Here is a 14,435-nt window from a genome sequence, read left to right as displayed (position 1 = left end):
ACGGGACCCGCAATCGGACTCACGGAGGTTCCAACCGGCAGCGCGCGCACGATGGCACGGTGGCAAATTTAAAGGGACATATCTGTACACCCATTTGATTGCCTGTGCCATTCTGCCGAAGTACATCGGCGTGCGCCGATGTTGTTAATACAGTAGGAATAGGAGGGCCTTGCTCCTTAGATCTTACAATCTAAGAGGGCAGGTCCATGAGGGAAAATCATTGGAGGAGAGTACACTGAGTTCCCAGCATAGCTAGAGAACCTGACCACGATGCGTTCTCCTACTTAGTGTGGCCAGTTTTTAATAGTAAATAAGAGGGACAGGCAGGAAAACCCAGGGGTTTCACATAAAGGTAGCAATACAGAGAAAAGCAAACTTTTTCCTGTACATGGTACAGCAGGCACATATCAGCAATATGACATGTTGGGATAACAAACACTTTAATGTTAAAAAATGTAAATAATTAAAGAGGAAGTAAAGGCTATTAAAAAAAAAAAAATGCAACCTGCAAGGCAAAGGCATAATGAGCTAGTATGCATAGCATACTAGCTCATTATGAATAACTTACCTGAGAGCGAAGCCCCCGAAGCAGTCCTCCTTCTTCATCTTCGCCGCTGCCATGTATCCCGGAGTGACCGGAGTGACTGTCTCACTGCTCCGGCGCTGTGATTTGCCGGAGCCGCAATGACGTCACTCCCGCGCATGCGCACAGGAGCCCATCACGAGCAGCGTATCGCCGTGATCTGCGGCCTGCTCAGTGCACCTGCACCGTAGACAGCGGTGCCTGTCTTTTTGTAAATATCTCCTAAACCGTGTAGGTTTAGGAGAGATATTCTTGGACCTACAGGTAAGCCTTAATCTAGGCTTACCTGTAGGTCAAAGAGGTTTGTAAGGTTTACAACCACTTTAAGAATGTGTTTGTTCTAGAAAATGTTCCAATGTGCTCCTTCAAATTATACTGGTTGAAGGGTAATGCCCTGAGAATGAAAATTGTAAAGTAAAATTCTAATAATGGGCAGCATTAGTAAAGATGTCATAATCACCATCTTTATTATCAAGTATTGTTGTCTCTTTTTGCCCTCCGAAGCCAGAATCCATTTTTGTGATAAAAATCTGCTGCGGTTTGGTGAGGTTCATATGCACCATGAATCATTTTTTTTTTTAAAAAGGGATGTTATTCTATTTAAAAAAAAAACATGTTGCAATTAGGGCATATGTAGTTCAAGATGAGCGTGGTCAAAAAAAACAAACCCATATGATATAAATACTCTCCCTACAATCAAATTAGGGAAAAAAGCAGGAGGTATGTACAATTAAGTTGTAATGTGTAAGTGGGGGGGGGGGGGGGGGATCTTAGTCTACCAAAATGATATCATCTTAAATTAATATTTGTGTAGAGAAGCATTCCAAGACATAAATTATGATTTTTTCTTTTTTTTTAGAAGCAGATCCTCTGGCTTTTCCTGTAAAACCAAAGAAACGTCATTCTGGAGCCTCCGAGTCCTTCAGGCCCCCCAGTCCAACTTGTGGGCCAGTGGGAAGAATACGAGGATGTATCAGGCAGGAAGTACTATGTCCATGTTCATAGTAAGGAACGATCCTGGAAACCCCCCAGATCTGTGCCACCTAAAAAGGATGCCAAGGTATGCTAAGAATATGTTGTATCTGCTCCACCTTCCATATATTGTTATTGGTTGTTTTTACAAGTAAGTGAAAAAAAAAAAATACAAAAGTTTTATAAGAGAAAAATGTAACTGAAAACAGTACAATAAGGCCGCGTACACACGGGCGGACTGTCTGACGGACTTGGTCCGCTGAAACGTGTTTCAGCGGACAGTCCGCTCGTGTGTGGGCTTCAGCTGACTTTTTCAGCGGACAGTCTGGCGGACTAAGTCTTTCAGAATTTCCGTAATATTGTCCGTCCAAACTTGGTTTCAGCAGACAGTCCGCTCGTGAGTAGGCTAGTTCGACGGACTAAGTATGGCGCATGCTCAGAAAGGATTTACACGGCCGAAGGTTGCATTGCAGTATATAGGACGTCGTATTTCTAGTCCCGTCGTACGTGCTGTACACGTCATCGCGCAAGCTTTCAGCGGACTGTCTGTTCGTCGTGTGTGGTCAAGTCCGTTCATTCAAAAGTAGGACGGACTGTCTGTCGGATTGTCTGACGGACTTAGTTGGACGGATAGTCCGCCCGTGTGTACGCGGCCTAAGGAAGAGTCTATTTGTTTGATTATGGAACAATCCGGGAACTTAAAAAAATTTACCTGTTCTGACTCACAAACCCGGGGACTGCCTGTATGTCCTTTTAGGTATCTCTCTCCATTCTCCCTTACACCCCCCCACCATACTTCCCAACATTTTGAGAAGGAAAATGTACCCTTGGGGTGGGCACTCAACCCCCGTTCCTCCCAACATTTTGAGATGGGAATGATGGACACCTACTACCAAGCGTATGTAGGCTTAGGACACACACCCTGCCACACCCCCTTAACCACTTTCAGACCGGACCATTTTGCTGGCTTAAGACGAGACCACTTTTTGCGATTTGGCACAGCGTCGTATTTTACTGACAATTGTGCGGTCCTGCGATGTGGCTCTCAAACAAAATTGATGTCCTTTTTTTCCCGCAAATAGAGCTTTCTTTTGGTGGAATTTGATTACCTCTGCGGTTTTTATTTTTTGTGCTATAAACAAAAATAGAGCGACAATTTTGAAAAAAACGTATTCTTTTTTACTTTTTGCTATAATAAATATCCCCCAAAAATATATAAAAAAACATTTTTTCTCCTCAGTTTATGTATTCTTCTAGATATTTTTGGTAAAAAAAAATCGCAATAAGCGATTTTTGATTGGTTTGCGCAAAATGTATAGCGTTTACAAAATAGGGGATAGTTTTATGGCATTTTTATTAATATTTTAATGGCGGCGATCAGCGATTTTTTTATTGTGACTTTGACATTATGACAGACACATCGGACATTTTTGGGACCATTGTCATTTATAAAGCGATCTGTGCTATACAAATGCACTGATTCCTGTGTAAATGACACTGGCAGTGAAGGGGTTAACCAGTGGGTGGCAGTGTAGGGGTTAAGTGTGTCCTAGCGGCGTGTTACTAACTGTGGGGGGCTGGGCTATGTCTTAGTGAACACTGATCTCTGCTCCAATCACATGGAGCAGAGATCAGTGTCACTTGTTGTTAGGCAGAACGGGGAGATGCTGTTTACATCGCCATCTCCCCGTTTAGCCTCGCCGCGAGTCTATCGCGGGTATCCCCGTGGCGATCAAATTCGGGGGACGCGCGACTGGACTCATGGGGGTCCCGACCGGCACGCACGCCGCCGGAGGCACGCACGCGATGGAAGGGCGTCAAATTCAAATGGACGTACTAGTACGCCAATTTGACTGCCCGTGCCATTCTGCCGACTTACATCGTCGTGCGCCGGTCGGGAATTGCTTAAAGAAGAATTAACCAAAAAAAAAAGGTTCATTAAACCCACAAGGGATTTTTTTTACCACTACTATTCCTTTAAATTGGGTTTTAAAATTTATAAATGCAGCAATTTAGAAATTGGATGAAAGGTTTAGCACTGGGAAACACTTTTTGAAAGATAAAAAGTGCATTTTATATACAACTATATAGATCAGAACAAAATGAGGGACAGATGAGGAGGAATGAGGGGGACAGAGGGACATTGCTCCAAATCAGGGACAGTCCCTCCAAATCAGGGACAGTCCCTCCAAATCAGGGACAGTCCCAACAAATCAGAGACAGTTGGGAGCTATGCCCCCCACTACCACCACCCTAAAGATGCTGCAATGACTCTGCTCTGATTTGTTTTATTAGGTTCTGTTTATCGGTTATTATTGTCTCCACATTCTATATTTTAAGGGGGCTCCCTACACTGTAAAACACATATGATACTGTTTTGATACAGTACTATGCCTTCTTTGTATGTGGACTTTTCAACATTGTCAATTTGGCAAATGGGCGTACAGGTACAGTGGTGTGAAAAAGTGTTTGCCCCCTTCCTCATTTCCTGTTCCTTTGCATGTTTGTCACACTTAAGTGTTTCGGAACATCAAACCAATTGAAACAATAGTCAAGGACAACACAAGTAAACACAAAATGCAATTTGTAAATTAAGGTGTTTATTATTAAAGGTGAAAAAAAATCCAAACCATCATGGCCCTGTGTGAAAAAGAGATTGCCCCCTAAACCTAATAACTGGTTGGGCCACCCTTAGCAGCAACAACTGCAACCAAGCGTTTGCGATAACGTGCAATGAGGCTTTTACAGCGTCCTGGAGGAATTTTGGCCCACTCATCTTTGCAGAATTGTCCTAATTCAGTTACATTAGAGGGTTTTCGAGCATGAACGGCCTTTTTAGGTCATACCACAACATCTCAATAGGATTCAGGTCAGGACTTTGGCTAGGCCACTCCAAAGTCTTCATTTTGTTTTTCTTCAGCCATTCGGTGGTGGACTTGCTGGTGTGTTTAGGATCATTGTCCTGCTGCAGAACCCAAGTTCGTTTCAGCTTGAGTACACGAACAGATGGTCGGACATTCTCCTTCAGGATCTCTTGGTAGACAGCAGAATTCATAGTTCCTTTTATCACGGCAAGTCTTCCAGGTCCTGAAGCAGCAAAACAGCCCCAGACCATCACACTACCACCACCATATTTTACTGTTGGTATAATGTTCTTTTTATGAAATGCAGTGTTCCTTCTACGCCAGATATACTTGGACACACACCTTCCAAAGAGTTCCACTTTTGTCTCATCGGTCCACAGAATGTTGTCCCAAAAGTCTTGGGGATCATCAAGATGTGTTGTGGAGAAATTGAGACGAGCTTTGATGTTCTTTTTGCTCAGCAGTGGTTTTCTCCTTGGAACTCTGCCATGCAGGCCATTTTTGCCCAGTCTTTTCCTGATGGTGGAGGCATGAACGCTGACCTTAACTGAGGCAAGTGAGGCCTGCAGTTCCTTGGACGTTGTTGTGGGGTCTTTTGTGACCTCTTGGATGAGTCGTCGCTGCGCTCTTGGGGTAATTTTGGGCGGCCGGCCACTCCTGGGAAGGTTCACCACTGTTCCATGTCTTCGCCATTTGTGGATAATGGCTCTCACTGTGGTTCGCTGGATTCCCAAAGCTTTGGAAATGGCTTTATAACCCTTTCCAGACTGATAGATCTCAATTACTTTCTTTCTCAATTGTTCCTGAATTTCTTTGGGTCTCGGCATGATGTGTAGCTTTTAAGGATCTTCTGGTGGACCTTACTGTGTCAAGCAGCTCCTATTTAAGTGATGCCTTGATTGTGAACAGGTGTGGCAATAATCAGGCCTGGTTGTGGCTAGAGAAATTGAACTCAGGTGTGGACAACCACAGTTATAGTATGTTTTAACAAGGGGGGAAATCACTTTTTCACACAGGGCCATGATGGTTTGGATTTTTTTTCACCTTTAATAATAAACACCTTCATTTACAAATTGCATTTTGTGTTTACTTGTGTTGTCCTTGACTATTGTTTAAATTGGTTTGATGTTCCGAAACACTTAAGTGTGACAAACATGCAAAGGAACAGGAAATGAGGAAGGGGGCAAACACTTTTTCACACCACTGTACGTCCCCTTTAAATTGCTGAATGGTGGGCGTGCTTGAGCCCGCCGTGTACTCCGCGGGTCCCACGGACTCGATGTCTTCCGGGTGCCCGGGATCATGTCACAGAGCAGCAGAACAGGGAGTTGCCTATGTAAACAAGACTTTTCCCTGTTCCGCCTAGAAACATGACAGAAATTTACTGCTCTCTGTCATCGGTAGCAGTGATCTCTGTTTATGTTGTAGTGAACCCTTACCCACTACAGTTAGAATCACTCCCTAGGACACACTTAACCCCTTGATCGCCACCTAGTGTTTCAACCCCTTCCCTGACAGTGTCATTTATACTGTAATCAGTGCATTTTTATAGCACTGATCGCTGTATAAATGACAATGGTCCCAAAATGGTGTCAAAAGTGTCGCAGTCATGATAAAAATCGCAGATGACCACCATTACTAATAAAAAAAATAATAATAATAGGAATGCCATAAATTTATCCCCTATTTGTAGACGCTATAACTTTTGTGCAAACCAATCAATATACGCTTATTGCATTTATTTATTTTTTTACCAAAAATATGTAGAAGAATACATATCGGCCTAAAACTGAGAAAGAAATTTTTTTTTTTTTTTTGGGATATTATAGCAAAAAGTAAAAAATATTGCTTTTTTTTCAAAATTATCACTTTTTTTGTTTGTAGCGCAAATAAATAAAAACCGCAGAGGTGATCAAATACCACCAAAAGAAAGTTCTATTTGTGGAAGAAAATGTCACACGACCGCACAATTGTCAGTTAAAGTGAAGCAGTGCCGTATTACAAAAAGTGCTCTGGTCAGAAAGTGGTTAAATCCAATAAAAACTTAAAGTGGTTCTAAAGGCAGAAGGTTTTTTTTTTTTTTAATCCTATTGCATTCTATGCATTAGGATAAAAAAAACCTTCTGTGCGCAGCGGTCCCCCTCATGCCCCCCCTCCCCCCATACCTACCTGAGTCCCATCTCGATCCAGCAGTGTTGCATGAGAGACTTGGTTTTCCGGGACTCTCCCTTCTGATTGGCTGAGACATATAGCGGGTGCCATTGGCTCCCGCTGCTGTCAATCAAAGTCTATGACTCAATGAGAAGAGAGAGGGGGCAGGGTCAAGCTGTGGCTATGTGTAGAATGGACACACAGAACTGTGGCTCGGCTCCGGTGCCCCTATAGCAAGCTGCTTTCTGTGGGGGGCACTTGGCAGGAGGGGCCAGGAGCACCAGCCAGGGACCCGAGAAGAGGAATTGGGGCTGCTCTGTGCAAAACCACTTCAGAGTAGAAATGTGCAATTTGTTTCATTCCAAATTTATTTTTAAACTAATTTCAACAAATTTGTTAATTCGGAAATTAACGCAAACCCGTTTAACAAATCTTTCGGAATATTCATAAATTTGAATATTTGAATATTTGAAAATGTGAAAATTCGTAAATTTGTAAATTCGGAAAATCTGAAATAATAACAAACTAATAATAACTTTACTATCATTAACTATACAATTATAGGCAGTGGAATTTCCTTTCAAATTTTGCTGTTAGTGACCGTAACGAATACAAATTTATCCGAAGTTATCTAAACAAATGGAACGTAACGCATTAATAATAATAAATAACAATTATAATAATACAACCTTTTTGTTAATAATAATAATAATAATAAAACCTTTATTATTATTATTATTATTATTATTATTATGTACTATTAATTAGTTCTGTTCCATTTATTTAGATGAGGCATTTGTTATTTTGGATAATTCTTACTTCGGATAAATTTGTATTCGTTACGTTCACTAACAGCCAAATTTGAAAGGAAATTCCTATACCTATAATTTAATAGTTAGTTATTATTAGTTAGTTAGTTATTCTTTCGAATTTTTGGATTTTTAGAATTAACGAATTTTCAAATTTACGAATTTGCGATCATAACAAATGACCCGAAAAAAACCAAAAAATAAAAATAAACAAATTAAACGGAAATGAATGAATTTTTCGGCAGTGCACATGTCTACTTCACAGAGCAGGTAGTAGAACATATTTGTATTTAAAAAAAAAAAAAAGACTTTTATATTACTTTAAGGCCCCTTTCACACTTGTGCGACTTGTCCTGCGACTTGGAACTGCAAAATCGCATGACAAGTCGTACCCCATGATTTCCAATAAGTACCATTCATATCTGTGCGACTTCAAGTCGTAGTGACTTCAATCCCTGCACTATTTTTGGTCCGACTCTGATGCGACTTGAGGTCCATAGACCTCAAGATTATACAGGCATTGCTTCATGGCGTGTTCGAAGTCGCATCAAAGTCGCACAACTTTCAGGTCATACAAGTGTGAAAGGGGCCTAATGATAAAAAGTAGCGCAGTGCCAAATGGCAAAAAAATGGCCTGGTCATTAAGGGGGTAAAATTTTCCAGAGCGCAAGTGGTATACATTCAAAGAAGCCTATGCAGAATGCAGTCGTCCTTAGCAACCAATCGGCAAGTAACTTTCACAAGCAACTTGACTGCTCTAAACTAATGAAAGTTGAAAGGTGATTGGTTAACAGCTAGTGTATATAACACGTAACACATGATCTTAGTTTCATTTTTTTCTTTTTTTTTATTAAACGCGAGTGTGTCAGAGGAAGCAATGTGATTCGTTAACAGCACTTCAATACTAAAAATAGGGGAAAAGGGATATTATCCAAGCAGATGGTACTAGCACACCGCTGGCCTGTGAATGGCTTGGCATCTGGGCTTAGTGACCCTCAGCGATACTTTCTGTGTTGTACTCAGAGTTACAAGAAAGACTGACACGTGTTATAAATAATTCAGGAAGGAAATTAGCAAAGTTTAGCCATGTGTGCAGGAAAGTGTGTTCAGCCTGTACACAAGGCAGGGCGGCTTTTGTAATAATGAGCATCGGTAGCACAGATGGAACTGGCATAAAGCCGTCAGGATTATTTAATGAGGGAGCAGAGAAAGCAATGATAATGACAGAGTGCAGAATCCTAGACTGACCAATCAGAGTTCACGTTTAGATTACTCACTTTTTATTGGTTAGATTACTGCACACTGCTCTTTGCTTTATTCAAACTGAACTCTGGGATTCTTGAAAAACGTACCCTTGGGGTGGGCACTGTGGGCACTCAACCCCCGTCCCTCCCAACATTTTGAGATGCGAATGAGGGAAACCTACTACCAAGCGTATGTAGGCATAGGACACACCCCCTGCCACACCCCCTTAAAGGAGAATTAACCAAAAGAAAAGGTTAATTAAATCCACAAGGGCTTTTTTTTACCACTACTATTCCTTTATATTGGCTTTTCAAATGTACAAATGCAGCAATTTATAATTTGGATGAAAGGTTTAGTGCTGGGGAACACTTTTTGAAAGATAAACAGTGCATTTTATATGCAACTATATAGATCAGACCAAAATGAGGGACACATGAGGAGGAAAGAAGGACAGAGGGACGTTGCCCCCCCCCCCCCCAACACTCTCCTCTTCTCTCTAACGCTCCTTGTAGGGGAAGGAAAGAGGGACAGAGGGACATTGCTCCAAATCAGGGACAGTCCCTCGAAATCAGGGACAGTTGGGAGCTATGTGCTCACCTACCAAACGTATCTTGTTTTGCTTTGGCACTCTCCTCTTCTCTCTAACGTCCTTGTAGAGGAAGGAAAGAGGGACAGAGGGACATTGCCCCAAATCAGGGACAGTCCCTCCAAATCAGGGACAGTTGGGAGCTATGCACCCCCCCCCCCCCAACACTCTCCTCTTCTCTCTAATGCTCCTTGTAGAGGAAGGAAAAAGGGGCAGAGGGACATTGCTCCAAATCAGGGACAGTCCCTCAAAATCAGGGACAGTTGGGAGCTATGTGTCCACCTACGAAACGTATCTCGTTTTGCTTTGGCACTCTCCTCTTCTCTCTAACGATCCAACGCTCCTTGTAGAGGAAGGAAAGAGGGACAGAGGGACATTGCTCCAAATCAGGGACAGTCCCTCAAAATCAGGGACAGTTGGGAGCTATGCCCCACCCCCCAACACTCTCCTCCTCTCTCTAACGTCCGTGTAGAGGAAAGAAAGAGGGACAGAGGGACATTGCTCAAAATCAGGGACAGTCCCTCAAAATCAGGGACAGTTGGGAGCTATCCCCCCCCCCCAACACTCTCCTCTTCTCTCTAAGCCCTTGTACACACAGTCGGAGATTCCGTCGGAATGTGTCCGATCGGAGCGTTTTGTCGGACATTCCAACTGTGTGTGGTCTGCATCGGACTGTTTCCGTCGGAATATCCGTCGGACCAACTTTTCCAACTTCCCGGAAATATTTTCTGACAAAATGCTCCGATCATGTGTAGAGAATTCCGATCGGACAAAGTGCCACGCATGCTCAGATCAAATTCCTACACCAAAGCTACATTGAACGTATTAAACTATGAAGTGCTTTTTTTATCTATGACGATACATCCATTGAGGGCCATATGAAGTCTTTAAAAGGGTGCTGTTGTTCAATCAATTGAATTTCCTATTTTTGTTCCCAAAAGTCCGGCGACTTAGAAAGAAGTTTTGACTCAAAATTGTCCGCCGCACTCGGCAGTCCGGCGGACAATCCGACCGTCTGTGTCCGCCGGACTTTTGAAATAAACGGCCCACACACAGAGAAAAGTCCGTTCTTTTTGAACGTGACTCCAGGTAGACGGGACTAGCACAGGAAGTCACTGTCGCCGCCTTCATAGGCGAGATTGACACCTCGCTGGCCCCGTCACCTGGAATGGACTTAAAGGGGAAGCCCTACGCCGAAAAAACAGCATGGGGGTCCCCCCCAAAGTCCATATCAGACTCTTATCTGAGCACATAGCCTGGCCAGTCAGGAAAGAGGGTGGGGACGAGCAAACGGCCTCCTGAGCCGTACCAAACCATGTGCCCTTAACATGGGGGGGTGTTTTGGGGAAGGGGGGTGCCCTGCGGCCACCCTACCCCAAAGCACCTTGTCCCCATGTTGATGAGGACAAGGGCTTCTTCCCGACAACCCTGGCCATTGGTTGTCGGGGTCTGGGGGCTTATCGGAATCCAGGAGCCCCCTTTAATAAGGGGGCCCCCAGATACCAGCCCCCACCTTATGTGAATGAGTATTGGGGTACCATGTACCCCTACCCATTCACCTGGTGAAAAAAAGTGTAAATAAAAAACACAACACATGTTTTTAAAACAATTTATTGGACAGCTCCGGGGGTCTTCCGTCTTGGGGGGTCTTCTCGCCAGACTCGAGCCCGGCTTTTTTTCTTCTTCCGACTTCGGGGGTCTTGTCCCCCTCTTTGGTTCTTCTTGCCAGGCCTTCGCTTTCTGCTTCCAGCTATTTTACTAGCAGTGGCCCTGTTTTCTGTCGCTGCCGCCTTCTCTTCTTCTTCCTTGAGATGTTGACTCAACACTCTCTCTGGCCGCAATGACAGGGACGCGTTGTGCGGCGACTTATATAGAGACAAGGGGCGGGGTCACCGGGTGATGTCACATGATGACCCCGCCCCCTTATTATGTCAGTCTCGGAAGATGAAGACAGCGACATTCACTTCCCTCGCTAGTTCCAGCTACCTGGAGTATATATAATATAAAAGTGCATGAAGGGCACTGGACAAAGCACTAGGGACAAAAGGAATGTGAAATAATTTGATACAGTAATGTAATCTGTAAGATTACAGTGTACTGTATGTGTTATGTTTTTTGCCACCGGGTTCCGCCCCCATGCGTTGCTCGCAGGAAATGGAGCCCAGAGCACAGCACATCGGGCAGATGATCCGTCGGAGGACACCGCGGGGGACATCGCAGGATCCTGGTGACAAGGTTAGTAAGCTGTACCAAGATTCTGCAATGCAATCCCGAGTGTGGCTTGGGGTTACCGCTAATGGTACTGACATTTAACCCCGAGCCACACTCGGGAATACCTCCAGGAGGATTAATATTCGCCAGTGAATTGCGTCAGCTTCTTTGTCATGCATCATCCTAATAGTGTAAGTGAAGATTTATTGTTTGTATTTGTGACTTGATACTGTCTCTGGCTGCTAGGAATTAATGTCAATATTCTGTGGGATCGATGGATCAGCTGACTCAGTAACCTGGGGAGGTTGTGCTTTTGGTGGAGGCAGGGTCCTCATATCAGAGCCCCTAGCAAGGAGAACAGGGAGCAGTGCAGTAGAGATATCCCCAAATCTCACTCCAAATCTTCTGAAACCAATAGTCTTACGTAGCACTTACTCTCGTAAGAGCCGCTGGAAATCCTATCACCCATCTAGTAGGGTGCTACTCTTAGATCTCACACTGTAGAAATACAGCTATGGGGCTGTAGACAAAGGAGTGCTTGGGCACATTCACACACCAAGAGGTGCACTCCTATTTTTTAAGGAGGAATTCCACACAAAAGGTAATTTTTTCAGGGGACCACTTAGGCTACAATTGACATTTCTAAATGCTCCCTGTATCATAGCAAATATTTGCGTTTTAAGTTTAGATCTACTTTTACTCCTTTGAATTTATTGCAAAATATGTATTTTGAAGGCATTACCCGAGACCTCTGAAGAGACACTTTCAAATGTGAAGAACTCAGAAGTTGTCCAGATGAGAATAAAGAGCCCAAATGCTCAACACGAGCGACTGAGCCAGTCCAAGTCGATGGTCATCATTGATCCCGGAGAAATTAGCAAACAGGTAAGTGAGGTCAAACCACTAATATAGTTTGATAACTAAGGTCTATTGCTGATTTACAGTATTTTATTACATACTGTATTTTTAACGCTTTTTTCTTTTTATAAATCCTTTATTTGTGAGCAAGGCAAACACACTGGGTACACACCAGTCACATATATTATGACAAAGAAATAAATATGTGTATAACCGCGCTCAACATATCAAGTGTTAAACTACCTAAAACAAGAAAGAGTGTTAAAATAATACAATATAAAATGTATCAGCAAGATAATCACTTTCATAATATTGTGCAGCTCAGTTCACCAACAATGGTGTCCACAATAATTATTCTTGAATCCAAATAATAAAAAACAAAGTCATTAATGTATCCACCATCAAGTGCAATATGTAGTAAATATAAATATAGGAATCATCGGCTATTTCCTATATCAACAAGCACTAATAGTATAAGGTGAAAGTACACAAAAATAACCCAAAGGTACTATAGCCAATTAAGGCAAACAGCTGCTACCTTAGACCCCTTTCACACTGGAGTGGGAGCGGCGTCGGCGGGAAAGCGGCACTATTTTTACCGCCGCTTTACCGCTGTTTTAGCGGCGGTATACGGCTGCTAGCGGGGCGGTTTTAACCCCCGCTAGCGGCCGAAAAAAGGGTTAAAACCGCCGGCAAAATGCAGCTGCAGCCGACGGTATTGCCGCGCTTCCCCATTGACTTCAATGGGTAGGAGCAGTTTAGGAGCGGTGAATACACCGCTCCTTCACCGCTCCGAAGCTGCAGCTAGCAGGACTTTTTTCACCGTCCTGCTAGCACACTGCTCCAGTGTGAAAGCCCTCCGGCTTTCACACTGGAGTGACCAGTGGGACAACACTAATTTACAGTCACTCGATCATGGTGGATGGTGTGGGCATGGCTCAGGCTGCCTCCGTCCAATAGCAGGCTCCACTGCCGCAGCGTCGTCCTCCAAGCCTTTCCCCAAAAGTCGACGCCGGCGGTCCCAGTACATGGCGGGAATTGTAGTTCTCTCACAAAGCACAGACACACAGAGTTCAGCATGGCCGTCTGGTGCCTGTGCTGTGCAGAGACTACAACTCCCAGATTGCACTGCAGGGCAGAGAGAGAGAGAGAGAGAGAGAGAAAGAACATCACGTGTTGCTTCTCCGAGCCCTGCTGCCTTTAGTAGGGGACCAAGTAGTCACCAAGGCGAGGAGCAGGTAGTCTATAACTATATATATATATATATATATATATATATATATATATATATATATATATATATATATATATATATGAAAAACTACCACAATGCACCCCCAAAGACCATATTATCTCTGCATGGGCTTTAGGTCATATTATGAATTATTGGTCGAGTTTTCTTCTTCATTCATGGCAAAGTGCTTCTTTTCTCAAATTAATAATTTCAAAATGTTGACCTATTCGTTCATGTATCATTGACAAGAAAGTTTTATTTTCCCACGTTGTAAAAATAACTTGTCATCTGCTTTACTGAGGTTTTGGTTTTCCTTTTCCTGGATCAATAGAATTAGAATAGTTCCACCATACTGAAGGTTGGTTCTCTAAGAAACTTGGTAGCTTTTGATAGCACAGTGGCTGGGTTTGATGGCACAGTGGCTGGGTTTGATGGGCACAGTGGCTGCAATTGATGGGCACAGTGGCTACAATTGATGGGCACAGTGGCTGTGTTTTATGGCACAGTGGCTGCATTTGATGGCACAGTGGCTGCGTTTGATGGCACAGTGGCTGCGTTTGATGGCACAGTGGCTGCGTTTGATGGCACAGTGGCTGCGTTTGATGGCACAGTGGCTGCAATTGATGGGCACAGTGGCTGCAATGGATGGACACAGTGGCTGCAATTGATGGAACAGTGCCTGCAATTAATGGGCACAGTGGCTGTCTTTGATGGGCAGTGGTTGCAATTGATGGGCACAGTGCCTGCGTTTGATGGGCACAGTGGCTGCAATTGATGGGCACAGTGGCTGCGTTTGGCACAGTGGCTGCGTTTGATGGCACAGTGGCTGCAATTGATGGGCACAGTGGCTGTGTTTTATGGCACAGTGGCTGCATTTGATGGCACAGTGGCTGCATTTGATGGCACAGTGGCTGCGTTTGAT

General features: G+C 43.7%; 1 protein-coding gene across 3 annotated transcripts in view; it reads left to right on the top strand.

Annotated features, from left to right (window-relative positions):
• Positions 1-14,435, top strand: part of ARHGAP15 (Rho GTPase activating protein 15) — a 978,992-nt gene that overhangs the window by 17,910 nt on the left and 946,647 nt on the right. Inside the window, exons 2-3 of one of the 3 annotated variants that reach the window (XM_077447752.1) lie at positions 1,449-1,643; positions 12,157-12,306. In XM_077447752.1, the coding sequence (XP_077303878.1) occupies positions 12,217-12,306 (90 nt within the window). In that variant the 5' untranslated portion in view covers positions 1,449-1,643; positions 12,157-12,216. Of the gene's footprint in view, positions 1-1,442; positions 1,644-12,156; positions 12,307-14,435 lie in introns of all 3 variants that reach the window. The other 2 variants (XM_077447751.1, XM_077447750.1) reach the window with 2 other exon arrangements.

The sequence above is a fragment of the Lithobates pipiens genome, unplaced genomic scaffold (genome assembly GCF_037356315.1).
Source record: "Lithobates pipiens isolate NorthernLeopardFrog02 unplaced genomic scaffold, aLitPip1_a1.2 Scaffold_22, whole genome shotgun sequence".
Taxonomy (NCBI): domain Eukaryota; kingdom Metazoa; phylum Chordata; class Amphibia; order Anura; family Ranidae; genus Lithobates; species Lithobates pipiens.
The sequence above is the reverse complement of the archived record's forward strand: the minus strand, read 5'-3'. Positions and strand labels throughout refer to the sequence as shown.